General features: G+C 46.9%; 1 protein-coding gene across 1 annotated transcript in view; it reads left to right on the forward strand.

Moving 5' to 3' along the window:
* SETD1B (SET domain containing 1B, histone lysine methyltransferase) overlaps positions 1-26,583 on the forward strand; it is a 53,636-nt gene extending 27,053 nt beyond the window's left edge. Inside the window, exons 7-18 of the mRNA XM_037375471.1 lie at positions 4,310-5,080; positions 10,277-10,447; positions 11,407-11,494; positions 12,423-12,640; positions 12,890-13,016; positions 13,781-14,224; positions 16,000-17,553; positions 19,950-20,116; positions 20,409-20,540; positions 21,179-21,298; positions 21,682-21,819; positions 22,552-26,583. Coding sequence (XP_037231368.1) covers positions 4,310-5,080; positions 10,277-10,447; positions 11,407-11,494; positions 12,423-12,640; positions 12,890-13,016; positions 13,781-14,224; positions 16,000-17,553; positions 19,950-20,116; positions 20,409-20,540; positions 21,179-21,298; positions 21,682-21,819; positions 22,552-22,725 — 4,104 coding nt within the window. The 3' untranslated portion in view covers positions 22,726-26,583. The remainder of the gene's footprint in view (positions 1-4,309; positions 5,081-10,276; positions 10,448-11,406; positions 11,495-12,422; positions 12,641-12,889; positions 13,017-13,780; positions 14,225-15,999; positions 17,554-19,949; positions 20,117-20,408; positions 20,541-21,178; positions 21,299-21,681; positions 21,820-22,551) is intronic.
* Positions 26,584-27,332: the final 749 nt, after the last annotated feature.

The raw sequence follows: 27,332 nt of genomic DNA on the forward strand, positions 1-27,332 counted from the left end.
GAAATGAGAGCATGTGAAGTTCCTCTGCTGGTAGGAAAGGTAGTGAATGGCATGTATGATGAAGTTCCCAACCACTGCCATGCTGTCAGTGCTCCTCTGGATTGGGGAGAGAACAGCCTCTTGACATCGGGAAACTGCCAGTTCTGCATGCAAATATTAGGATGTAGATTCTTTTTTCTGCAGGTATGAATGTTTGCTTGCTAAATGCTGGGTATTGCTCTGAGAGAAGACCAGCACCCTGCATTCAGTGGCTCTCTACCCTGTCACTTAGGCTGATCCAGGAGTGAGATCTCAGGGTGTTCTCCTCACTTAACTGGAGAGGCTCTGCCTGTGCTAAAACGCGCTGTACCGGTATTAAAGGTGGCAGTTAGCATTTTGGGTGAACGATGAACGAGGCCATTTATAACCAGTTGCACTGATGTGAATCTCTCACAACAAATTTGTGTCATTAAAACACCTTTGGAAAAATGTGTCATGCATATAATTAAATACCTGTTTTGCTAACTCTTAATTAATGCAAAGTAAAGGTGGCAACAGAAATTAATTTAGTTGGAAATGGCTTTTCTCTGTGGGTTGAAGGGAGGTTTTCTGGAAGTGTTGTGCCAGATGCCCTCAGAAATGGACAGGTGAACTCCAGGACTGATCGACACAGCTTTTTTGACAATGATGGCCATGACATCCTCATAGCATTGCATATACTATATATTGGCTCACCTTTTTCCCCTTGTGAGAGCAAAGGGGGAGGCCAGCTAGAAGCTGGTTTCTTCGAGAGGACAATGTATAGCTATTTTTCATCTCTACCCTGAGAGGTATTTGGTAGCAACCACAGTACATCCAGGTTCAGACAGGTGAGTGAAAAAAAAATCCATGTAACAGAAGATCTTTGTATGTCTCCCCTTGGTTTTCTGTTCTGTACCTTGATCTTTTTCACTCAATTGGCGCCCATGTTTTCCCCCTTTAGATATGACTTTCCTGTAACTGCTCATCCACTTTAAATATTAATTCCTCTTAACTTTGTTCAAAGACTCCTTGTAGATTATCCTCTTTTGGTTTGACCTCTTTCCTAACCTCGTGTGTTCTCCTCCTGCCTCCCCCACCTTTTTGATCTGTTTCTCCCTGCCTTTTAATGTCTTTCTCTTTCCCTTTCCATCTTGCTTGGGATAAAACTGGAGCACAGACTGTGTTCACTGTGCAAGTGCAGGTGAGTTGTCAGCGCAACATTGTAGGAAGCAGGAAATCTGTTACTGCTTCCTGCAGACCCATCTGAGCACCAGAAGAATTAAAAAAAAAAGAAAAGACAAAAAATCTTTCGGTCTTCAAAAAATGCGAGTTATTGCTTTAGCAGTTCTTATTTCAGCTTAAGTAAAAATAAATGCATGTATGGATGAAGAAAGCTGCTGTGCCTTACAACATGGAGTCTGACTAGTCCTGCCACCTCTGCAGTTTCAGGATCAGCTTTTTCTAGCTGATATTTCCTTCAAGAGGGTAAATCAGTCTCATTTATCAGGCAGGATTCTTTGGTACTGAGACTGAGTAAAGGGCTAGATGGGACTGGGCTCTGGGTGATGGGCAGGAGCGTGCAGGTCACCTATGGCAGGACTGGCTGAGATGGGCTGTTCTGGGCTGGTGTGGTGCTCCAGGAAGAGATGGCACGTTGGCTTGGGCAGGCACTTTGTGACTGGGACTGTGCTCATCAGAGACTGGTGTTAGATGGCCCTAGGAGGGAGCAGGATCCTGCAGGAAGGACTAGTGGTCAGGGAGGATTTGTGGCTTGGAGCTCCCTGTGGCACTGCCTGGTGCTGGTGCTCCACTGAGACTTTGTGGTCGACTTTCTTCCGTACCCCATTAGATGAGGGTACTATGTGACTAGGAAGCTGATTTTGTCTATCTTTGGTAGCCTGAACACTCCTGGCTTCCTATCCAACACTGACCTTTAGCATTATCCAGCTTTTGCAATTGGAGCCATTGCTTTTAACAGTGCCTTTTGTGTTCACTGACTGAAAAATGGGGTCTGTTTTGCAGGAAACTTGTTTACACCTGCCACAGTCATCATCTTTGCTCCTTTCACTGGAGCTGCGGTAGTTGAAACTGCAGAATGTCCTCTCATTCCCCAGCATCCTCGGTGTGGGACGTGACTGCAATAGAACAGCTGGGGAGAGGATGCAGGGTGTGAGACCTACTTAGAAGTGTTAGCCAGATGTGGACAGCTCAAGCAGGAGGTGCTACGATTTGGCTTTGGAAAGACTCGAGTGCAATAGGTTATTATTCCTATTTCTTTTTAGCTATTCATTTTAGGATTTACAAAGCAGCCCTCGGAGTACCTCCCTGCGTGTACAGATGCGCTAGAGCAACTATCAGGGAGTCCCCTCTGCTACCGTTAGCAGGGGGTTGATAGCATTCGCTGCAGGGTTTGCCATGCTCATGCTTTCAGCCCTTTTTTGTGGGGGTAGACCGTGGTCTCCTTGTTGAGCTGAGGGGTTGGGCATTTTCAGACCACTAAAACTGTGAGTGGGTTTCTGGGGCGACCCACAAGGTGCTTGAGCTGGTGTGTTCATGCTGCAGCAGAAGAATGCAGGGAAGCCAGGGCGAGGGGAGGTGCTAGGACAGGAGGATTTGCAAAGTTGCTGTTGCAAGCGTTGTGCTCAGCCTGCTCTCTGGTGGTAGCTGCTGTAGCAGAGATGACCTTTGATACAACACGAAGCATTTGGTTTGATTTGGATAGTTGTGGTTGCTCAGTTTCATACAGCTACAGTTCATAGCAGAGTCATCAACTCAGCTCTTTTGTTCCCTTACCCCCGTGCGAAATTCACAGGTTAAAAATCAAATTACACCAGCTTCAGGATGAGAGCTGTCAACAAAGCCTGCTTCCCAGCAGCTCTCCCCGGTGCAGGTTCTCCAGCGTCTGGTGAGAGCTGAGCTCTATTGCTCTTTTCTTTCAGATTGGGGAGACAAGTAGGAGGGCAGATAGAGAGGCACTTGCTGGCACAAAACATGGAAGAAATTAACATCTTCGGGGTCTTCAGTCAGATTTGGCTGAAAGCAGCCAGCAAGTTCCAAAACTCTTTCCAGGACTGAGATACAGAGAGGCACTTAAAGGTCACTTGATCATGATCTCTTACTGCCTCAGCTGGGCTAGAGCCTGCAGCATCCAGGACAGGCAGGTGAGCTCTGGCGGAGGTGGAGCATCGCTGCTGTGCTCTGGTCTGCACTGGTGAACATGGGGATGCTCTTTAGATCAGCTGGTGGCAACATGCGAACTGTTTGGCTTTTTTGTGTGAAGCTGTTGTGAGGAAGGAAGATAAACTGTCAGTGTGCTGGGTATGTCTTCCAGCAGTATTTGGTTGCTTTATTTTTTATCAGGATTTGTCTTAACAATATGTGGGAGGTGTGACAGTCACACGTGTGGTTTCTTTGTGCTGGAGACACCTTCAGGACTGAAGTACCTGTAGGACATAGCGTGCAGGTGTGACCATTTGCTGTTGGGGATGGGGCTAGCTCATGAGCCTTTCCTGTTTTATGAGACCTAATCAGGCAACTTTGAGACTTGAGAGCAAGCAGACACCCTCAGTTTTAATCCAGTTTCCATCCCTTTGACAGTGGAGGTGGGACATTGTTTTAGCATTTTATATAACGTATTTCTTGTGGCTGGTGAAGTATTCATTTTGCCCAAGAACCTGACATATGCTGTGTCTTTGAATCCCAGCATTTATGATGCTGATGTTTAAAGGTAGTTTAAGTAGATTTGGGGTTCTTTTTTTGCATGTGAATTGCTGTGGTCTAGTCAAGACAACTTTTAGCAGCAGCAACCATGTGGAAGTATTGTCTTCCCACAATTAGAGGTTAAGAGTTGACAGCAAATGAGCCAGGGATTATAATTAAAAACCAGGGTAATTCTTTGTGTGTGGTGAAAACTAAGGGATAAAAATTCATGGTGTAATGCACCTGTCAGTATTACATGCAAGTAAGAGATAATGTATCTTGCAGTGAAAGATACTTGGATTGTGTGTATTGTGCTGAGCATGGGAGCAATTCCTCCTATTCCATAGAAGCTGAGGTTTTTGTTCAGTTGGTGCTGATGCTCTTTTAGAAGGCTTTTACCTCTCTGCTTCCTGAGGTCTGACGTGGAAGAGAAAAGCTTCAATAGGCACCAGCTGCTCAGTGGGCCCTGTCTTTTCAGAGCATCGCTCACTTTTCTCCATTCCCAATTAAAATGTGTGTTAAACTTAGCTTTTGTTTGAAGCAGCCGGTGCTGTGGTATTTAATGTAGAACGAATTGTGCTCCTCACCTCTTCTCTCTCTTTTGTCTCAGGGTCAGCATTCTTCGGGGGAGGACATGGAAATCTCCGACGACGAGACCAACCCTGCGCCCATCACAAGCGCAGAATGTGCCAAAACCATTGTGGTGAACTCCTCTGTCAGCAACACAGCTGTGATGGCCCCATCGATTCCCCCCATGCCACCACCAGGATTCCCTCCTCTTCCTCCTCCGCCGCCTCCACAGCCAGGCTTCCCTATGCCTCCACCACTACCTCCACCACCTCCACCCACTCACCCTGCCGTCACTGTCCCCCCACCTCCGCTCCCTGCCCCTCCTGGGGTCCCTCCGCCTCACATCTTGCCTCCGCTTCCTCCGTTCCATCCTGGCATGTTCCCTGTCATGCAAGTGGATATGATAAGTGTCTTGGGCAACCAGTGGGGTGGCATGCCAATGTCCTTCCAGATGCAAACTCAGATGCTGAGCCGCATGATGCAGGCACAAAACACGTACCAGTATCCACCTTTCATGACGGGTCGGATGCAGTTTGTGAATCTTCCGCCCTACCGCCCTTTCTCGATGGGTGCAGCTCTTGGTCGTGGACAGCAGTGGCCACCACTGCCCAAGTTTGACCCATCGGTTCCACCACCGGGTTACGAGCCGAAGAAGGAAGATCCCCACAAAGCCACTGTGGATGGAGTCCTCCTGGTCATAGTGAAGGAACTAAAGGCTATCATGAAAAGGGACCTGAATCGGAAGATGGTTGAAGTGGTAGCGTTCCGGGCATTTGATGACTGGTGGGACAAGAAGGAACGTCTGGCAAAGGTAGGCTTTCCTGTACCCTCTGCTGGCTCCCAGGGAGACCCGTGGTTAGTGCTTGTGGCCAGGGCATAGGTGGTAAGCAGGGGTCTAGAACTGACTTTAAAAAAAACCCTGCTTTACCTTAAATGTTATGGTTACTAAAACAGAAGCAAAAAATAAAGCTGTGGGATAGTTTTTCTGTGAGAAAGCTTGAGGCTGCTGAAATTAAATGGGAGGCATGCATGTCTGTGTCCCTCACCTGGCTGCATGCTGGTCTTCGTGCTGAGGCAGGTGGCTGGACTATGTGCTGGGAACAGCAGACCTCAGCCTGCAAATATCTGGAAGGTGCTCAATCACTACAGGCACCTGCCTTGAGTCAGATTAGTATGTACCTGGGTATTAAACTTGACTTATTTCCATGGTGACACTCCATATATGCAAGCATTTCATGCTGCTTTGTCATCAGAACAAGCACAGGCTGGGAATTTTAGTCCTTCCTAGTCATTGATGGAGGTGCCCCATGCAGAGTTGTCTGTGTGGAGCCATAACTGCTCACCCAGGAGGGGGAAGTGCTGCTCTGTCTCACACCGTCCCACTGATTTGAATGTGAGCCTGAGGAAGAAGTGTTTGGTTTTCAGTGTAGTTCCTCTGCTTTGCGGTGGATCTCCTCAACCCCTTCAGCTGTGGGGCCACATCAGGGCAGCCCTGTCTCTGCAGGTGACCAAGCACAGCTCGTGCCTTGTAAGGGTCTCGGAGAGCATGGTTCATCTTTGGTGGTGCGTTGCCCTAGCCAGCCTGCCTGGCTGCTCAGTTCGTTCGATGGGATGCCCTGGCCATGCTGGGGCATGATCTAGGAGGTGTCTGCAAATAAGCTGTTTTCCAGAGGGCTGTAGTGTCCTTACACAGGTGTCTGAGGAGGAGCATTGCTGCAGCTGCTGCTGCCCCAGGACATGGGGCTGGGTGACCTCCTGAGTGTTGCTGCAGCCCCATGGTGCATGTCTGCAGACTTACCCTGCTGGCAGGGCTGGCACAGTCCTGCTAAAAGCTGAAGTCCACCAAGCAGTAGTCACAGGATGAGGCTAGCTGCTTCTACAGACAGGGCACGTACACATGGGAGAGTCCTCTCCACTGTGCTCCTTTCAGGAAGGCCTTCAAGGGGGGCAGGGGCCTGCTTTTATACCTCAAAAGTCTGGGGTTATTCCCTTCCCCTCATCTCCTTTCCCTTTTCCTCCTCCATAAAATTTGAAAAGTTTAGCTTTTTTTTTTTTCTTGGTGGTCTAAGGCACTGCTGGCTGCTTCCAGGAAGGGGTTTGCAGGAGGGGAACAACCCCAAGATCAGGAGACAAATGTGCAAGGGCTTCTTGTGTCTTAAGTGGAAGCTAAATTTTAGCTCCAAAACCCTAAAGTCAGGTGCAGCAGGAGTGTTTGAAATGACTAAGCCTCCATTTTGTGTGCCCCAATTTGTGTGATGAGATCTGTGGGTATTTCCAGTTCTCTGCACTCCTCCCACCTCCCCAGTGCATGTACGCAGTGGCAATTAACTCAAAAGCTGAACATTGGCCAAATACACAAGGAGTTCCAGGGATTAGTTAAGAAAACAGCTTTGCATGAATTGTCTGATCCTTTCTCAGCCAATTTAAAGGGTACCTCAGCCAGCGAACAGCTCTGTGATCTAATGCGTGGTGAATTTGTCACTACCAAAAAAACACTTAACACTACAGGAAGGTTCATGCAAGCCTCAAAATTACTATTACAGTGAGTTATTGTAAAAAAAACAAACCCAAAACCAAACCAACAAACCAAACCACAACCTGCAGATGCATTTTCTGTTTCAGCTGCCAGTTTTCAGAGCAATATCTTTACCACCTGCTTTTGTAGGCCAATTGCGTGTTAACTCTAGTGCCTGGGAGAGCTCCTTGGCTTTCCAGGGAGGTTGGTAATGCTGCTGCTTAACAGCTGGTTTATGATGGTGTAATTTGCTCTGGCTTAGAGCTGGCTGGCATGGTGTGCAGCAAGAAATCCAGTCCCTCTCCTCCTGACTGATGCTCAGAGCTTCTGCCTCCTACCAGCGAGCACGTGCTGACACTTTTGGAGGAGACCCTTGAATTTCCAGGGCAGTGAGGGAAACGGATCCAGCAAAGAGTTGCAAAAGCAGCAGCTAAAGTACCCAAGAAATTGTTTTAAATCAGACATCCTCAGTGAAGAAGCAGAAGCAAATCAAGGCAGATCTTTGGTGGCTGCTTGGGCTCTTTTATATCCCAAGCTATGGCTGGATTTAGCATGTTCCTCCCTCACCTGGAATTTGTAACCCACTTTGGGAAGGGAAGCCGACTGTACCACAGCAGCTTGCCACAGTCCTTGCCACAGGTTATGTTAGGTGTTAGCAGTCTAATTGAAAATAAAAAAATTGCTGCATGGAAAAACACTTGTGCTTTCTGTCAAGGAACAGAAATGCCAGAATCATTGCTGCTTCAGGGCATTGCCTGGAGAAGCCTCTTCCTAGGCCATGTGTTACTGCTGCTTGCAGAAAGATCTCAAAGGTTTCAGAGCATCCTTTCTGCTAGGGCTGGGCACCCTTGGACATTGGTGTGGGACACAATTCCTTCTCAGTCATAAGCTGCCTGCCTGCTTTTACTAAAGGAAAACAAAATATGAGTATTCAGTTTAAACTGTACCTTCCTGTTGCTGGTGTCTTTATGCATATGTGAGGATGAGCTGACTGGGCTCCTTGGTGGCTGCTGGAGATCAATTCCACACGTGCTTTGCCATCACACTGATTTTTCTAGAATGGACTGAGACCTCCAGGCACTGTTTGAGCTGAAATGACCCTCCAAAACAGGCCCTGCATCCCCATTTATTCCCTCCTAGTGGTTTTAATTGGAGCTCCTCGTATTTTTCCTTACTGATTGACAGTAGTGAAAGAAATTATATTATTTTCAGAGGTTTGGAAGTATAAATAAGACAACATATGTGCTCATTTACATATTTTTTTTCTTTAGAAATAAATGAGGCAGATTTGTAGGGAGGGATAATGCCTTTTAATATCTCCTATCCTTGGACCATCTAGCTGCAGCAGCCCTCCTGTTACTTCACAGGAGAGATGGAAGCACATCTTGGAAGCTCGTGAGCTCTGCCATATGCCAGTTCCTGCAGTAGGTTTGCCCCTCTTCAGTTGGAGGCTTTGGGGCTCTGCTATCTCCCTGACCTTCCCCAAACATAACAGGCCAAAGCCTTGTGGTTTCTTTTTTCACCTGACTGATGGACAGTGTTCGAGTTTAATAGGACAGCAATATTATCTGCACAGTGCTGCTGGCAGCCACTGACCCTTCAACGAGGCACAAGAAGGCAACACATGTCACCTCCTGCGTCTTGGTTTCTCTCTTTTCTTTCTGGTTTTTGGCCGCTACATTTCATCAAAGGAATTGACTTGGGCAGCTGGTTGGCTACAAGAAGTTTCATGCCATAGGTAAAAGGTGTAAAAGGCTCAAGGGTAAAGCTGGTACCCTAGGTCAGGCAGGATGGAAAACGTATGGGGTGAAAGCTGCTGAGGAGCGCCTGGCTAGGGAAGGCAGCACGAGCACGTACCGTGGACCTTGTCTGCCTGAGCTAGAGGAAAGGCTGTTCCCTAGTCCCGAATCTAATGATGGGGTTTAGGTTTGAAAGCCTGACTAAGATGCATTAAGCAGAGTGCCAGGAATAACCAGCCATCCCTGACCACAGAGTGCTGCTGCCTGGATTCTCTGCTTGATATTCCCATTAGTCTTGTCCCTTACTAGCAGGAGAGCTGAGCTTATGCTTCCTCTTCGGTGATTACAGCCAGCTTCGGCAAATTAGCTCTGTTAATGGCTGTCAGAGAAACTGACTTTTAGGTGGTGTTATGCCACTGGCTGATGTGCGTGATCATTACCTCCAGCGCCCTTTGCTCAAGAGCATAGCATGCCATCGTGTGTGATGCGATGCTCTCCCCAGCTCGTCAGCCTCTCCGTGGCTGCAGACGTTTGAATTCCTGCTCTTCCTTCACACCTCAGCTCTGGTGAAACAGGATTTGTTGTGGTTGAGCAGAGAGAAGGCTGTGTGTCTAGTTACTAAGTGTGGTAGACCCTTAGGTGTTTTGCTGAAATATTTTGATTGTCCCATTTTCCAGAACTGGAGCCCTTGGACAGGTTTTGTCGACTTGGGCTGTGGTTGCTAAGTGAGCACAGGGACATGTGTGATTTTTGACTGGTTATATTGTGTCTTACACAAAAAAAAAAAAAAGAAAGGTCTTCCCAACTAGAAGGTTTGAAGTTGCTTTCAGTTATGTGGGTTAGCAAATGAAGGCAGATAGTGCAGCATTGGGTTGACTTGCCTGAAGCATGCTTGAGTTATTTGGAAGAGGTTTATATGTAGCTCTACTTCTCACGTTGCTGTGACCAGACCGGCTAGGCTCCTGCAGCGTTTGGGGGTTAGGGGGTGGTGACTTATCCCAGCTCCTTGGCTTCCCTTCAGAGTTCAGGACCTTTGTACAGTAGCTCCTTGGCACTTGGTAGCTCCTGTGTGGAGGAATGTGTTCTCTTGGGCTGTTGAGTCCTGGGTTCATGCTTGCACCTTTTCTTCCCCTTTCATCTTTCCTTTTCATGGCCTTTGCTTCTAGAACCTGCGTTGTGTTCTGGCAGTTTGGAAGGTGGTCACTGTGGTCCTCACATCAGGCACTTTGAGAGACCTGCCGTGAGCCACAGGGGCTAATAACCCTGTTTGTTTCCCTCGTCCTTTACTGTGAAGGACTTTGGCCCATGTTAGGCTGCATGCAAAGGGAATTGAGATGATGTTTTAAAACACACAGCAGAGAAGGCAGGACTGTCTGCTCGGCTACCTGCCAGCTTGATGATTCCAAATGCCAGATCACTTAAGTGTCCTGTGCTCAGCCACGGTTTTGGGAGTCCCAGCAGTTTTGTCTTAACCAGTTTTGGTGCCTTGTGCAGGGAAAGTAACCTCTTAAAATGCAAAGGGGAGAAGGCTTCTCAGAGGTGGAAGGGTCTTGTTATCAAGAAAAGCTCTTGCACCTTCTCCCTTTCAAGTGTGTGTGGCCATGTAGTGCATCTTCAGATGTCCTTGCCTTCAGAGAAACTGATGCCTGGGCAAGGCAGTGGTATTTCACAAACCTCGACTGTCTAAATGGTTCCCAGGGTTTGTGTGCTTCACAGGAAACTTCCCTTCTGAAGTGTGCTTTCTCTGTTGCAGGCATCTCTCACTCCAGTGAAGTCTGGAGGAGAACTGGAGGAAAAACCAAAGCCAAAGGATCGAATCACATCTTGTCTTTTGGAGAACTGGAACAAAGGAGAAGGCCTGGGATATGAGGGAATCGGCTTGGGCATTGGGTTGCGAGGGGCCATCCGGTTGCCGTCCTTTAAGGTAAAAAAAAAAAAAAGATTTGTCTTCATTATGCTGACACTCCCTAAAGAAGCATTAGGACAGAGCTCTCTAGGTTTGTGTCTCAGAGCCCTACAGGCTGTTAGCCCCACTCTCTGCACACTTACGAGGTTGCTTCTGACAGCATCGCTCATAACCCACCAGTACGCTGTAAGAGCAAGGATCCTCTTTCCCAGCCTTCGCTTTTCATCTGCCGCTTGGGTGAGTTGTCTGTAAAGGATCTCCCTGCTCTGCAAGGTAAACGGGCTATTTGCCTGTTTAGGATACAGCATTTCAGCATGATTCTGAAAACATGGTTATGCTTGTAGAGCTTTACACAGGTATTTGTTTGCTTAGGGCAGCTTGCAGTTTGGCAGCTGAGTCTCACCTGAAGTTTGGTTAAAAGTGTTTTCTGCCTCGTGAATTTACAGAATCAGACTTGCAAGCATAGGGTCACCTATTTTAATAAGCATTTGCATAAAAATTGAAAAGTATCTTTAAAAAAGTGTAGGATAGGAGGAGTAGAGGGCTTCCCTGAAATCAGGATTTTGAATATGTAGAAGGTGCAAGTAAAGGTTTGGGATGAGTGATTCTGCAGTCTTTATTTAGAATAAAACTTGGTTTGAGGTTCTTTCAGATGTCATAGGCTTAGGCTGTCTTTCTGTTCTGCTACATCTCAGACACACGGATTTGTCAAGAGTTTTCTCTGTCATCTTCAAAGTACCTGGTGATGACATGCACCATGCTGGTACCCAGAGTGTTTTGATGCAGATTGAAGGAGTATAATTTCATTCACAGTGAAATTCTGTTTGTCAGCAAATAAAGGGATCAAGAGCTGGGAAGTGGCCCTTGGTTTCTGGGTGTAAGTCACCATGGCAAAGTAAAGCAGTAGCAATTTGCTTAAGAAGTTGATTTCTGCTCTTTCTAAACTTTTAGAAATGCTAATTATGTCTTTTGTTCAGGTGAAAAGAAAGGAGCCACCTGAAGCTGCCTCAGCAGGAGATCAGAAGAGAATCCGGCCTTCTACTTCTGTGGATGATGAAGATGAAGGTTTGCAAAGCACGTTTGTTTGAAACACAAGAGCAGATGCAAACCACATGCAAGCTGAATTCTTTTAAACTTCACAGCAGTGTGCTCACTTAGTTAGACACAGAGTCAAGGATCTGAGCCAGAGCCCTTCTTCTCACAAAACTCTGATCAGCTGGGAGATGTCTCCCCTGGATTCAGTTACCTTAAATCCACTGGTGGGAAATTTAGGACCCACATTTTATGACTGACCCATAACTTATTTTAGTTCTGCTGATGCAGACCTGGTCACCCAGTAGAGGGAGCTCAGATGAGTTCATGGACCGTTCTGGCGGCGGGTGTGCGGCTCACTGGGTACGCTGTGGGAGAAACCTAAGAGACAGTTTGCCCTGCGTTTGATTTTTAAAACCAAAACAAAGTTACTTGCCAGGAAAATCTATTTGAAAGTAATTTAGCAGTTTTTCCTGGAAGCAAGGAAGTGTAGAGAATAAGACAAAGCTTTAAATACCCTTGGTTTTGCATAAAAACATGGATTCAAGTTAGTTGTACTGTTGTGCATTGGTTGATTCAGACTAACAACTGGGTTTGAAGCCAAAGTGTAGAAGCAAGCAGGGTTTTGTAAAGCACTTAAATAAAACAGAAAGGCATTAAATTTGGATTGCCTGTTCTGACCTCAGCTGTGCCATGTCTCCTAGCTCCTCTGCCTATCACTTGTCAGCTCTGGCCACCCTCCTTTTGCCATCCTTGGCATTTCAACACCCTGCACCCAGTCTCACCCTTGCTTGTACTGTGAAATCAATAAGCCTCTCTAAGCCTGGGGACCTGCATACCACATGGGCACGTTACTCCTAACTTTAGTCTTCCCAAAGAGCAAGTCTCCATTGTGTAGTCAATGCTTTCCCTCCCTTGCAAGGTATTTGATAGCAATTTCCTGCTTGATTTTGCTGACCAGAGTCGGAGAGGGACAGGGATGCTTCTGATACAACATCTGACCTGTCGAAGAAGGATGCAGAAGCAGTGGGGCTGAGGCGGCGACCAGCGAGGCCGCTGGAGCTTGACAGCGAGGGAGAAGAGGGAGATGAGATGTCAGGGAAAGAGGAAGAATCCTCCTCGGAGAAGGAAGAGGAGCAGGAAGAAGAGGGAGGCCTGGTGAAAGCAGCACCCGGCAAGGTGTGTTGGTTTGTGGTTGAGGTTGTGAATGCTGTCTGTCATCAAAAGGGGCTGGGAATTCCAGATGCCAGAGGTACCGTCTCTAGAAGATGAGCGCTGCTCTTGGGGTCTGTCCTAAGAGAACTGCTGTCAGGTTATTCCCTCTTGGGGTTCTCTGATCAGCGCCCCTGAGAGTTGCTGGTGGCTACTGCAGTGACAGCCAGGTCTCAGTCAGACACTGTTCAATTTTGGCAATGCTTTCTCGCGAAGGAGGAAGAGGAGGATGAGGATGATGAGGATGAAGAGGATGAAGAGGATGATGAGGATGAAGAGGATGAGGAGGAGGAGACAGGCATAGACACAAGTGACAAGGAGGAGGAGCAGGACTCCGAGGAGGGTAAGCAGTTCCAGCAGAAGCAACAAGCATAGCCTTTCAGTCAGGTGTGGTCTCCCTTTTCCACTTGTGAGTTGATTTTTTTATTTGTGTGCCTTCTTTTACTGAAGGGCAGTTTTATACAAGATAATGCATACAGGTATTTTTAAATGTTACATGCAAGGCTGCCATGATCCATCCATCTGTGGGTCCCTTTGCAGCCCCTGAGAGATCTCAGCCCAACTTGACAGAGGGATGGAGGTCTTAGATCCAGCGAAGTTTGCCTTTGGTTTATGAAACATGTGTGACTGGGAGGAGAAGGGACCGGATTTCAAACAGGGGTGATTTAGCTGCTAATAACTTTGTCCTATCAATCCATTCCTGCTCTGGAAAGTGGTAGTTTCAGCATTTTAAAGCTGTGTATGAAGGCAGCAGACAATCTTAATACAATTCCAGTCAGCATTTTAAAGCTGTGTATGAAGGCAGCAGACAATCTTAATACAATTCCAGTAAAGATACAATCCACCAAGAGACCCACATGGGCAAGGTGCCAGGCAGCACTAGCTCTGCTTGTGGACCTGCCTGTTGTACGGTGATTTTTGTTAGCATCTGAATACATGGATTATAAGCTCTTAAAAAATAAATAAATTGGGAGGTGACTCCTTCAAATCCACATGCTGCTGGTGATGCTGTTGCTGTGCCATTAGAAGGGATACTTGCTCCTCTAGTAGACCCTGATTGTCTAATGAAGTCAGAAAGTGGAACTAATGGATTTATTCTTCTTGTAGATATAGCAAGTCCCTCGTCTTCCAAGGCTGAAGTTGAATCATCCGATGAAAGTGAGGACTCCTCTGAATTTGAGTCGAGTTCAGACTCAGATGATGAAGATGAGGAGGAGGAGGAGGAGGAGGAAGAAGAGGTGGCTGAAGATCAAGACAGAGAAGCCATGGTTGCTGAGACAGAGCATGAACCCGCTGGTCATGAGCTTCCTGATGATGAGAGGGAGACTATTTTGGAGCTGTATCCTGTGGATGACTACATGGATGCAGCAGGCTTGGGACTCACAGAGCCAGCTTTGGCAGTGAAAGATGAAGGCATGGAAGAAATCAAGGCAGGAGAAAGTGAATGTGGTGAAGTCCCAGAGGCATCTATTGCTGCTGAAACACTGAAACACTTGGTTATGGAAAGAGACCAGGAGACAAAACTTGCGCTGTCTCCCATCTGTAGGCCAGGTATGCTCTTCCATGTGGTTTGGCATTTTTTTACCACGTTTCCAAGTATAGTATTCTCACAGCATCCAGTATGTGTGGTTTTGTCTTCCCCATGTTCTCTTTCTTCCTACAGTCTTGGCTCTAGCCTAGGGGTTATCTGTACAGGGAAAGAGATCTGTGCTGACTTCCATTCCTCGTAGGGAGCGCGCTACACAAGCCATCTGCTACTAAAAATACTGTGGTTATTGTATCCAGAATCTTATCCTGGGCCAGTTTAGTTAGTGTCCCACAGGAACTAGATAGTTGTCATCATCTGAGGGTGATTGGATGGTGTGGTGGCTGAAGTTCCAGAACTGTTCTGCTAAAACAGAAAGGAATCTGTGCTTAATGAGTCACTACTGGCTTTCTCTAGTTTTAATACTGAAGCAGTATGTGACTGGGAAGCTGTATGGGGCAGGTGAGTGAAGTATCAAAATTGTATCTGGTTCCTAATATTATTTGTGGGGGTTTTTTTGCTTAGTTCTTTCAAATGAGTGATCCTTCCTGATTTTCTGGAAAAAGGAAATCAGCTTCATTCAATACAGACCTGTGTTTAACCCAAAGGAATTAGAAACCTTTTACTAGAACAGGAGTGAGATGCATAAAGCTTGACAAATTCCACAGCTTAGGGGGAATTAAAAAATTTAAAACAGGAGCCAACAGGGAGAGCACATCTATTGTGGCCTGCGGTGTGAGCCTTGGGCAGGGCGAGTGTCTGAGGACTGGGCAGTATTTTGCCACTTAGCTGGATATCCAGTCCCTGCACAGGCTGTCATAAAATCTGCAAGTCATAAAGAGGCAAAATGTTAAACTGGGCAGGGAAAATAAGGAACCTGTTTTGCACAGAACCTTTCTAGAACAGGTCAGTGTGCGGAAAGGACATGCGCTTGGGGAGGCCTGCATTTGGGCACCTTGACACGTGGAATGAGCTTTACAGCTAAGCTGTGGGAACAAGCCTGAACCGCAGCATTGTTCTTGTTCAGCCCAGCCTGGTCATACAGGAGTTACAGGGATCAGACCTTTCTCCGGTGACTGTCTGGTTCATTCAGCACAAATGGGGAACACCTCCTTCCCAACTCTTCAGGGGCTTTCACCTTCTCTTGCTCTTCCACTTGAAAATGTTATTTTGAGCTGCCTAGTGAGATTTACTGTTGATTCCTTGTGGCCCTGGCCCTATGGGGGTAAATAGACTCCAGACAAATGAGCCTGCTGCAGAGAGAGCAGCTTATAAATTACCTCATTGATACCATCTGAGTGTCTCCTCATTCATTACGAGGGCTTCCTGTTCCCTTCATGTGTTGTTCAAGGGTGTTACTCTCCTCCCTTCACTGCTCCCTCCTTGGAGAGCTGAGGGTCTTGCAATTAGTTTACCTTCCCACATTAGAAAAGCTGATAGCTTGGGGCTCTGACAGCTCTCCTCCAAAGTCCTCACCCCACAATCTGCTAATTCTTTTTATGTCTGTACAAAAGGTGGTCAGGGGTTTTGAAAGCAGAAAGCCTTTTTTCTGGCCTGTATCATAGCTAATCCTCAAATTAATAGTGCGGGTTTTTTTATGGTCCATTAGGAATGTCTGTGGTAGCGTCTAATTATTCCACACTCTGTGCCTCCAAAATGTAAAGCATTGGAGTTTTTAAAGCCTCCCAGTGGAATTGAGCTGTTCTGTAATTGCGGCATCTTAAACATGCCTTTACCGGCAAGTGGCGAGTAACCCAGTGGAAGCAAAGCTCCTGACGCTCCTCTCTTTTCCCCTTCTCAGAGGAAGAGTCTGAACCCACTACCATGCTGGAGCCGGGGATACAGGAAGGTCCAAAGCCTGAATCTCAAGATGAGGAGGAAGGGCTCTGTCTTTCAACTCCAGTTGGAGTCTTCGGAGAACCTCTGCCCACTAAAAGCAGCTTCTTCAGCAAGCCTGATGACAGCAGCTTAGAAGCTCGTGTTAAAACAAAACTACCCTCTGCAGCAGAGGAAGACGACCGGCTGCCTCGCACGCCTGGACGGGAGGTGATGATCCATGCAGAGACTGATACTCTTTTGCTTCCAGCCCACAAGGTGCCATCCTCCATGCTTCCCTTACCATCGACTCCCGGTAAGGAAGAATCTTTAGTCCCTCCAGAAAAGTTCCCTGAACAATTAATGGTGACCAAAACGTCCATGGAAGAGGAGATTCCTAGGACTCCTGGGCGGGACATTTTGGCCAAGTCTTCACACCCCCTTGCGAAGTCACAGAGCACGGACACTGTTCCAGCCACACCAGGAAGCGATGCTCCCCTTACGGGAAGCAGCTTGACCCTCAGTTCCCCTCAAGTTCCAGGGAGCCCCTTTTCCTACCCATCTCAATCTCCTGGCATTAACAGTGGCATTCCTCGGACTCCTGGGAGAGATTTCAGTTTCACGCCTACTTTCCCAGAGGCTGGTGCTACCATTCCTTGCCTTCTGTCTGGCAAGAAACAGTCAGAGGATGAGCTAGACGAGAAACCTTTTAAAGAACCTCTTGGTGCTTCCCTTACGATCAGCATGAACAGTGTTCCTTCCCCTATCCCCTTTGCCAGCCCCCCACAAGCAGATTTCCACACGGACATGGGTTTGCCACCTGATGAGCCAATACCCGTAGCAGCCCTGCCATGCATCCATGGAGATGGAAGAATGCCCATTGAGGAATGCAAGGCAGAAGTAAAATCTGTTTTGCTCTCGCCAGAAGTACCCACTGGTGCTTCTATTCTTCCACCCCCACCACCTTCTGTCCTTCCCAAAAGGAGGCCAGGTCGGCCAAAACGGTCACCACCTTCTGTCCTCTCGCTGGATGTGTACCCGGGCAAAACCATAGAACCACCTCCTGTGCCAGTGACCTTGGTGGAAAGTGCTGTGGGCAAAGAGCTGTTGAGTGGACATCCTGATGCTTTCTATGGACTGAAAGACCCTGAAGCCGTCACCCTGGACTTCAGGAATGATGCTTTCCATGAGAAAATAGCAGCTGAGACAGTTGCAGAGAAACTGCCATTTAAGGAACTGGAGAATCAGTGGAATGAAGACTTCAAGGAAGAGGAAGCTCACGGGAAACCTAAGAGACAGTGGCGAAGGCAGAAGAAGACGCCTGAGGACCTCCCAGCGATTCCTTCCCCTGAGTATTCCCCACCCCGGCCTCAGTTCAGGCCACGCTCCGAGTTTGAGGAGATGACCATTTTGTATGATATTTGGAACGGAGGCATTGATGAGGAAGATATCAAATTCATGTGTATCACATACGACCGCTTGTTACAGCAGGACAATGGTATGGACTGGCTCAATGACACCCTGTGGGTATTCCATCCTTATATCCTTTCTGACTGGCGCTCTGCATTATGCGACACATGTAAGATGCACGAGGTGGTCATTGTGTAGGACTTGCAATGCAGAAGACTTCGGTTTGTTGGTGGAAGAAGCATTTGCTTACTAGAATAGCAATTGCTTATATCAGCAGGGAATTTTAGACGCTTTTATTCCCTGAAGCTGCAATACAAAAATATTGCAGAAGTGGCTGTTCCTGCTGCATTTTCAATCTAGGACTGCAGGGAAAATCTGTGTGGACCTCTTCTGGGGAGGTTTCCTTGCTAGTTTGAGAAGCTTCTGTCCGCATTTAAACCAGACTTTTTTTTTTTTGCAGCTTGCCCATGGAATTTCTAGTCTGCACATACAGAACTTGGGGCTAAAACTTGTTGTAAAAATAATCTCACCATCTGTGCCCAAAATGATGAGTTAGTGGTGCTAGCAGCTTTTAACTTGCTTTGAGTTTGAAATACTAATAAAAGCAATGGTTTCTAAGCGGCACAACAGGGACAGACATGGCCCTGGGCTGGGTGGGGGAGCATCTGCTAGTGCTGCAGCCAGGAGCACGGGTAGCACTGGCTGGGTCTGCTGGGGTAGGGTCTGGCCCCATCCCCTCTGTCCCTGCCCGTGGTCTGGTGCTCAGCAGCATAGGCTGTAGCTTTGGATCTGTGGGAGCACTTTTGGGACACACAAGCTGTCTTGGAACAAGGCTCTATGTGTGTTTGGCCGTCAGTAGTGATCTCCTGAACAGAGCCTAAAAAGCTGTTCTTGTAACCTAAGAATACTCTAGTAATGTTTTTAGAAAGGGTGTATGTATGGGTTTATATGTTAAGGACAACAAATGCACCACCTCATGTGTTGCTAGAGATTGTGTGGAGTTAAAATACCTCATCCCTTACTTCCTGCAAAACACAAAAGCAAAAGCAAAAAAGGCCAAACCACTTAAAACGCTCAGTGGTATGATAATAACAAAAAGCAAGTGGTGCTCAGTGCTGAGCTGTGCATTTTTATCCTTTCTTTTGCTGCATCTCGAAGAACGATGTGTAAGATTATAATTTTTTGCTTTTTCATAGCAGCACAATAGTCTTGAAATAGATTTGTTTAATTGTTTAAAAGGAAGTGTTCTAAAAGGGTGATGAAATGCATCATCCCCAGTAATTCTCAGTTGGTGTCTGCCCCATTCAGAGAAACAGTTCCATAACCAAACCAGCTTCAAGGTGGGAGTAGTTGGCCCCGCAGTGGTGGGGCACCGCAGCCAGCAAGGGGCAGAACGGGATGGCGGAGGGCAGGGCTTCCCTGGGGCTGTGCGCTTAAATGTGTTCGCAGCTGACAACTTACGGATTGGAAATATTTAAAATCTCTTTCCCTGTTGATAAGGATTATTCTAACAGCAAATTTACAGTCACTTTTTTAAGCCATTTAAAAATGATCTTCAGCCAGCTGCTGGTTCATCCCATGCTACACCGCACGGTAGGTGTGAAAGTCCCTGCAGGGTTCACCTGCTTTGCAGCAAGCTCACACCTCAGCGCTCTGGTTTCAAGGCCATCACTTCTTGCTTTTGATGCTCCCTCTGCTTCAATTTTCTGGTGTTGAGGATAGGTTACGACTCACAGGGAGCATTTTTGGGTAGATCTCAATTGTTGCAGGCTTTGTGACTTGTGGTTTTGGGTTTGAGCTGCCAATAGTACAGCTCCACTGTCCTTCCAGTGATGAGCAGGTGCCTTCTGCCTGCTCAACACTGTGAGTCCTTGCCAGGCCAGCTGCAGGTTTTCTTGACTGATGGGGACAGTGGGGTTTGAAACATCTGTGCAAGGTCTTACCCTTCCCATCAGGGTCTGAAGGAACTCATTTACCAAAGCCGGTGGAGAGCAGCGTCTCTCTCCAAGCCCTTTGGGCTAAGGAGCGTCTCTCGTTCATCTGTGTTGCTCCTGGCCCTGGTCGGTGGGGATGATTGCTGCCGTGAGATCAGTGCGGTGTCTTCAGGGCTTCGGGTGGCTGCAGGGGGGTTCTGGAGGCAGAACAAAAGTGTGTCACTCAAAACAGAGAAAATGGTACATCCAGATGGCTGGGCAGCTGCTGTCTGTGTACGTAGTGGGTACTGTGGGAAAATCCTTTCTCAAACAGTTTTCTCTTGACAGCTTAACCTTTTTAAGTTTAAATTTTCATGATCTCTTTACTTCAGTTTCCAAAAGCGTGGAGCGAAGAAGGAAAGACTGTGCTTGGTTTTCCTGTAGGCATGTGAGCTTCAGTGGTGTTTTTTTATTTTTTGGTAGTATTGTAATTTTTTGCAACCCCCCCCAAACCTTCCTAATTTTCCAAACTCCTAGCATTAGCTCCATGTAGCTGTAGCAGGTTTTGTCTGATAGCCACTGCTGGCTGTGTTTCTCCTTAACTTCTTTCCACCTACTAGTTTTTCTACTCCAAAGAAAAAGAAGCGGGATGATGGGATGCGGGAGCATGTGACGGGCTGTGCACGAAGTGAAGGCTATTACAAAATTGATAAGAAGGACAAACTTAAATACCTCAACAATAGCCGAGCTTTTGCAGAGGAGCCTCCAGCTGACACGCAGGTGAGGAAGTGTCCTCCGCTGACTGCTGGGGTGTGAATGGGATGTCATTTTATATGGTGTCATGCACAGTGGACGCTTCCTGCCTTTTGGCAAGGAGGGAGGTGAAGCTGTTGCTATGCCTGTGTCGAGCTGGCCATCCGGGAGCTGCTAGGGAGGTGTTAGTGTTTGATGTGGGATGGTTTAGGAGGCCAAGCATTCTGTGCTGATGTGTTGTAGCACAAGGGATTGCTCGCAGGGAGGCTGCAGGCTGTTGGGTCCATCAGGTCAGCTTTGATCACCCGTTTGTTCTCAGGGTATGAGCATCCCTGCTCAACCTCATGCTTCCACGCGGGCTGGCTCCGAGAGGCGGTCAGAGCAGCGCAGGCTCCTCTCCTCCTTCACTGGGAGCTGTGACAGTGACTTGCTCAAGTTCAACCAGCTCAAGGTAGGTTGCCCCGTGGCTTGCTTCTTTGCCTGGGGACTGGTTGGGAGCAGGCTAAGGCTGGGGTGGGGACCTCCTGCCCGTTTGGTCTCCCCTTGGTGATGGCCATCTCAGCCTTGGGCACGGCTGTGTGTGCTGGAGGGCTGAATGGCACCTGGCTCTCCTGTAGTACGTGTGTTATTCCATGTAATACAACTGGATACAACAACTTACTATGACATGTAATACAAATAAAGAACAGGAATGGAGCAGTCACAGGGAAAACGTGACACTTAGTGTGCTCACTTGTGAGAAGCAAACACTAGCTGGCTGGCCCATGGCTATAAATTAAGTATATGACGATTACAGGGCTTGAGCCCTAGTCAGAACCATCAGGGTTACGCAGAATGGAGACCGATGGCCTCGAAGGGTCTGTCTCCCCAGCGTATGGTCAGTGGTAAAAACCCAAGTGCTGCAACTCTGTGGGACCTCCTGTGACCTCCGTCCTGCCTCAAGATAGAAGGGAGCTAATCAGGTTGGAGCACCCCAGCACTGCGTGTGGCTTTGAGCGTGCTGCAAAATGCTGGACCCAGGGACGGCCTTTCCCTTTCTGTGCTGTGGCTAATTCAGGGTTGGGGTTTTGGTGTGTTTTCTTTGTGCAGTTCCGGAAGAAAAAATTAAAATTCTGCAAGAGCCACATTCATGACTGGGGCCTTTTTGCTATGGAGCCCATTGCAGCTGATGAGATGGTGATTGAATACGTGGGTCAGAACATCAGGCAGGTAAGCTGGGCTGTGGGTGAAATCCGAGCAAAAACCAGCCCTGAAAGAAGTGCTCGAGTGTGACAGTGGGGGTTGGAATCCCTGCTGTAAGGTGTTAGCTGCGTCAGCTAGGCGGAGGTTGGCGTATGAATTGGAGGTACAAGGGTGGGATTTTCAACAACCTGTACAAACTAAGCACTCAAATCCTTAGGAGATAAGCTCTGAAGAAGCCCATCCTGAACTTTAGTGTTTTCAGTTAGGGCTGCCTTCTCCTGGCGTGTTTGGGGTCCTGCATCTGCTGAGTGGCACAGGCACAGCTCAGTGTGTGGATCTCTGTGTGTAGATCTCTGCTCACAGATCACTTCTGCAGCGTGTCCTGACACTACATGTGGGGTTTTCTGCAGGTCATTGCTGACATGCGTGAAAAGCGATACGAGGATGAAGGCATCGGAAGCAGTTACATGTTCAGAGTCGATCATGACACCATCATCGATGCCACGAAATGCGGAAACTTTGCCAGGTTTATTAATCACAGCTGCAATGTAAGTATCAAGTTTTAGCATGTAATTGTACTCTGACATACTGATAAACCCGCTGAGTCCTTGCTGACTTTGATTGAAGCCATGTTCAGAAGTAACAGAGGGTCACAGGGTTATGATTAAATGTTAATAAGCTGCAGCAGATCAAAGCAGAGTCTAAACTAGCATAAAGATATGTAAGACACCTGAGAAATGAAACATGCAGCGAGACAGTGCACTCAGAATCCTCCTGACTGTGTCGGAAGACCCTGATGGACACTGTTCAAACATACCTAACAAACATTTCCTTAAAACAAACCAAATTTTAGCACTGTTATCCTGTGGGAATGGTCTCCTTGTAGTGTCCACATGGGAAAAGTATTCCCTGCCCCAGCAGGCAGAAGAGAAGCTGCTTTCCCCTCTGCTCTGTGCTGCGGTCTATACCCAGGCTCAGCTGCTTGACCAAATTATTAAGCATTAGCCTGTGACAAACTTGGTGGAGCATCATCCAGGCTCTTTGCACCACAAATATCCATGTTCTGGTCATTTCGGAGGAGCACGAGCAGGGCTGTCTGTTCTCTGGCTTCATGCCTCCCTCTCAGCTTCCTCTGGGTCCGGCCAGGCTCTGGAAGCATGGCTGAGGCTGGCTAGGGAAGGGACTGCCCTGCTCTGGTTTAGCTTGGAATAATTGTGTGGAGGCTAGGAAGCCATGGCCATGGGGAGCCTAAATCATTGCCTGTTCTGTCACCCTTGCAGCCAAATTGTTATGCTAAAGTGATCACAGTGGAGTCTCAAAAGAAGATTGTCATCTACTCCAAACAGCACATCAATGTGAATGAGGAAATTACCTATGACTACAAGTTTCCAATTGAGGATGTAAAAATCCCATGTCTATGTGGCTCTGAGAACTGCAGAGGAACCCTGAACTGAACTCGAGGTTTCTCGTCACACTTGCACCTTCGGCCATGTCAAAACTGTGGTAACCAGGTGTGGTTGCACTTTGCCAAAAAAAGAGGAAAAAAAAAAAAAAAGAAAAAAGGAAGAAAAAAAAATTTAAAAAGGAAAAAAATACTAAAAAAAAAATAAGAGAGGAAAAAAAAGAGAAGAAAAAAACCAAGCAAGTTTCGCACTTCTGCCAGGATCATGAATGAAAGCAAAAAGCGCACATGCTTATGAGGACTGTTCATGTTTCAGGTGCTCTTTCCTTTTCAGATCCAACACGCACACAAAAAGGTGACTACCATTTTGTGGCATGGTCTATCCAAACACTAGCTTCTCTGTTCAGTCCCTACATTAATGCTCCATAATGGGATAATGGTACCTTTTTTTTTAATTGTTGTTATAAACCTTCATCTTTTCATAAATGCTGCTACCTTTTTCTCATCAGTTTTGTTGGTTGAAAAAGACATTCAACGTTTAAATGTGAAGCAGAGACTGAAAATGCCATATAGGATTTGTTGGGAGCTTGATTGGCTGAAATTGCACAGATTTCTCAGAGTAAGCTGTAAATAAATGTAAGGTTGATGTTACAGAGCAAGCCAGAGGCTTGAGGGTGTGTGAATGGGTGTGTGCGTGTGCTTGGGTGTGTGTATGTATGGAGATATGCCGCAATGAGACTATAGGTGAACTGTCCTGCCTTTTTGTTAGGGATGAGCCTGAACAAGTCCCCTAAGCCAGACATCCTGGGGAAGAGTCAGGTCAGCCACAGACCTCAACTTAGCGCCTTAGGCTTGCCTCTCGTTTTCATATGCCATGCTGGTATGTTGGGGAATCAAAACCTCTGCACCCGTACGTGGAAAAAAAAAAATACAGGGATACTGCAATCACTGGGAAGAAGTTGAGTCAGTTGTGCAACTGTAGCTTCGTGGCACGGCGTGTGGCCTTCAGGGATGCTTGTTTCTTGGAGAACAGTTTGTCTCACATGCAAAAAAAAGGCTGAGGCTGGAAACGAGCAGACAATTCAGCCCATGTTTGCGCTGTAGGAATCTGACCCTCTGTGTAAGCAGACACGACCGCCCACGTTTGTATCGGGATTTTCTTTCTGTAGATGGGAGGCAGGCTGGTGTGTGTCATTAATTTTTCTCATTTGCGTCTGCATTTCCCTGCCCTTCCAGCATGTTACGTAGAGTATTTGCTCTGTCCTTGAAAGTGGGAGATGCCTCCTGTGATAGGAACGAGCTGTGCCGTGCCGCTCTCCTCCCTCTGTTACTCAGTAACTTGGCCTGGGGTGGTCCCATCCCTCCAGTAAGAACACAGTAGAAGTGTCCCCAGGGGTAGGCTGCGGGAGCAATCCTGTTCTCCCCCATCTACAGCCTGAAAATGAATGCTGCTTTAAATTTGGAAGGCGTATTTGGAAGTTATTTTTCGATATATTTTGTCCTTGTAGATGTGCTGAGGTTGAAGGTTGCAGTTCTTCGAGAGGTTCCACTTAAAAATGGGGCAAACCACCAAAGAAATAAGTCTTTGGATGGGGTCTGGAAATGTTACATGACTGTTCAGGTATAGACAGGATCAGTTTCTCAACTTGCATTGAATTTCTCCTGCTTTAAAAGTAGAGGTTAGTTGTACTAAAATCTTTTTCATTGGCTTGTAAGGGGAAGTTGCAATGTCGTTATGAAATAGGAAGATAAATCTGCATAACTAAACATCATCTTCCCGCAGAACAAATTGCACAGCTGTATTCTTGTAGCCTTCCAAAATCAGTGATAATTGCTACATGACCACAGCTCCACAATCAGAGGTTACAACCTTGCAAAAGAGTTTCTTGGAAGTTTTTTCAGCTGTTCCGTGGGAACTGCCAGGCCTGCATTGCGGAGCGGAGCTTGTAATGTAGGTTAAACCTCTGCATCTGAATTTCTTCTTCAGACAAAAGGCCTGAAAGAACAGGAACACACAGACTGCTACAAGCTGCCTTAATACTGCCTGTATTTCTGTCTGAGGGCAAGGAAATAGTCACTGAGATTGGACAGTCCGTAGTCTCATCTCTGTTTTTGTTTTGCTTCTGTTTTGTTGTTTCCCCTGCTCCTTATAAATCTCTCCAGCAATTGGGTAATGGTGACCCAGAACCTAAAATTGAGAAGCACAACGAGTTTCTGTCATTGAACATAACATGGGTTGTAGCTGCAGCAATGGCAGAAGCATTTGGGAGTGAAACTAGCTGCTCAGTTTATTTTTTATTTTTTTTCTAAATAAGGTTCATCATGTTGTGTTGACGCTGCAGTTGGCATCTCTGCAGCTTGGCCTTTTACTTTCAAAGTTTTGGAAATGCACAGAAGTTTCCTGTGTTTCAGAACTGAAGCCCCTGCCTGTGGCAGTTCTGCTGATGTCCTTGGCTGCCTTCCTCTCCGGTCCATCAAACCAGCGCATCAGCAGGGTTTTGTGAGGGCAAAGACACCCCAAATGGCCAAACCCCTAAGTAACTGCTGACAGTTTTGTATTTCCTGGCATATCTGTGTGCTCTGGACAGGATTAGCCCCTGCAGTTTGCCTTAATCTTTGTTGAGAAGAGGTGGGGAGGCAGGTCACTGTCTTCTGAAACAAGACGCTACAGGCTGGGATCCTTCTTTTTTAGGAGCACCAGAGGGATTTGGGTGCCAAAGACCATGAGCACCTAAATCACTTGGGTAATTCAAAAACTGCCCGTAACCCATCCCCTTTTTAGGATCCCAGAGAAATAACAGAGTTTTTGGAAGAGCTGAGCTCCCAGTAGCCCCCCAGGAGGAGACGGAGCTGTTGGACCCGCAGCACTTCTGAAAAATCACGTTGATCTGGTCTCAAAGCCAAACCTGAGGCTTCTCTTTCCTTCTCTGTAAATCCTGGCTTGCAGAGCCCTACCTGCACAGCTTTTGTCTCAGACTGTGGAGCTGCCCTGTCCCCAGAGCAGGTTGTTTTACGGTGGGGATGAGAAGTCTGGTTTGGTGATTTCCATGAGCTGCCACAGTTGCCTGTGGCTGCCCTGTCTCTGCAAGCCGGCAGGATCCTGGTGGGTCAGGGGAGCCCTGCAGCCACAGAGGGGGTTTGGAAGGCAGCCCTGCAGAGAGACGCCTTCAAATCCCTCCTGGGTACCCTGGCTCGTACTTTGGAAGTGGGGAGAGGAGAGGAGAAGGGCAGGAGGTGTGAGATTCACACACCAGCCTGGTCCGGACCCTGCATTCGCCTCCTGCGGTTGGTACAGGCACTCTGGCACCCCATGGAAACGGCAGCAAAGACTAAAAATCACAAACCTCACCAGCACGTGCTGCTTGAGAGAGAGATTTACTGAACTTGGTTTGTTTGCTGAAAAGCCTGTCCCTGGTTTATTTTCACTGAAATTAAAATCTAAGACAAAAAAAAAAGAGAGACGTTGACTCTGCTCCCCATAAAGTTGTATCTCGCTAGGTGAAATGACCCGAGAGATCAGTGCAAAAGTTTTGGAAATGTACCTGAAATCTTTAGTTTCCCAACGTGAAGCTGGCTTGGGTTCAGGGTGCAGATGCCTCTGCAGTTGGCGTCGCTCAGAAGCGTGCTCTGTGCTTGCAAATCCCACCTGCTGCTGCCCGGCACCGGCATTTATCTGTGCGGTTCACATCCCTGTTTGCAATCTGGGCTGTGAGTATCGGGGGGGCCAGGAGGGGAAGGGGCTCATCCTGCAGGTATTTATATTGTATAGAGCAGCTTATTTCTACAAGGAAAAAAAAAAAACCCACAAAAAAACATTTTTAAACTCCGACAAAGTATACAGTAGTTTCAGTTCCAGTTTTTGTGACCTTTTTCAGGGATCATTTCAGTGCATTTCTGTATAAAATAAAAATTTAAAGGAAAAAAGGATTTTGAAGTATATTAAAAAAAAAGCATCTTCTGTACATAAGCAAACTCAAGAATCTTCTCTTCAAACACTGTTTCTTGTAGAAACATGTTGAAATTTTTTTGCTGATTTCTTTGTACTTCAAGAGCATGTAAATAATTTATTAAAAGTGACTATTGTAATTTGGAGTTCTTTTTAAACAGATCCCAGCTCTAAATCACATCGAGGAGATGGGGAGGAAGAAGGACTAAGTATAGCAAAGGAGCTGGTGGCATTTACAGCTTGTGTCAAGCTTTGTATAATGTAAATTCTGTATAAATATGTTTTTTGTCAAATAAATAGATGGAATTAGAAGCATTAAGAAACTGAAGACAAAAAAATTGCCAAGTCAAGGCTTCTTCTTCCCCTCCCCCGCCCCCAGTCTGAAACCTAATGTGCAAAATCTATTTATTTCAAGCGAGGAAATGTGTACAGTCTAATAGACAACCTAAAATGTATTTAAGCAAGTTTGCAACTGGATTTTTTCAATTTAATATTTGTTTTGTTTTTATGAGTTTCCTCCTTAATTGCCACTGTAGTATTTGTCCAAGTGAAAAGAAACACATCGTTAACGGACACTCTAAAACAAATGGGCAGTTTTAAAAGCAAAATGGAAGAACATCGGGCTCCCAATCCTTGCAGTTTTCTGGTTCTATAAACAGGTTGTTTTAATTCACAGTGTGAAAATAAAGGGCCTCCTTTAAAAGGAGGCAGGT

Source organism: Falco rusticolus, chromosome 1 (genome assembly GCF_015220075.1).
Source record: "Falco rusticolus isolate bFalRus1 chromosome 1, bFalRus1.pri, whole genome shotgun sequence".
NCBI classification, from domain to species: Eukaryota; Metazoa; Chordata; class Aves; order Falconiformes; family Falconidae; genus Falco; species Falco rusticolus.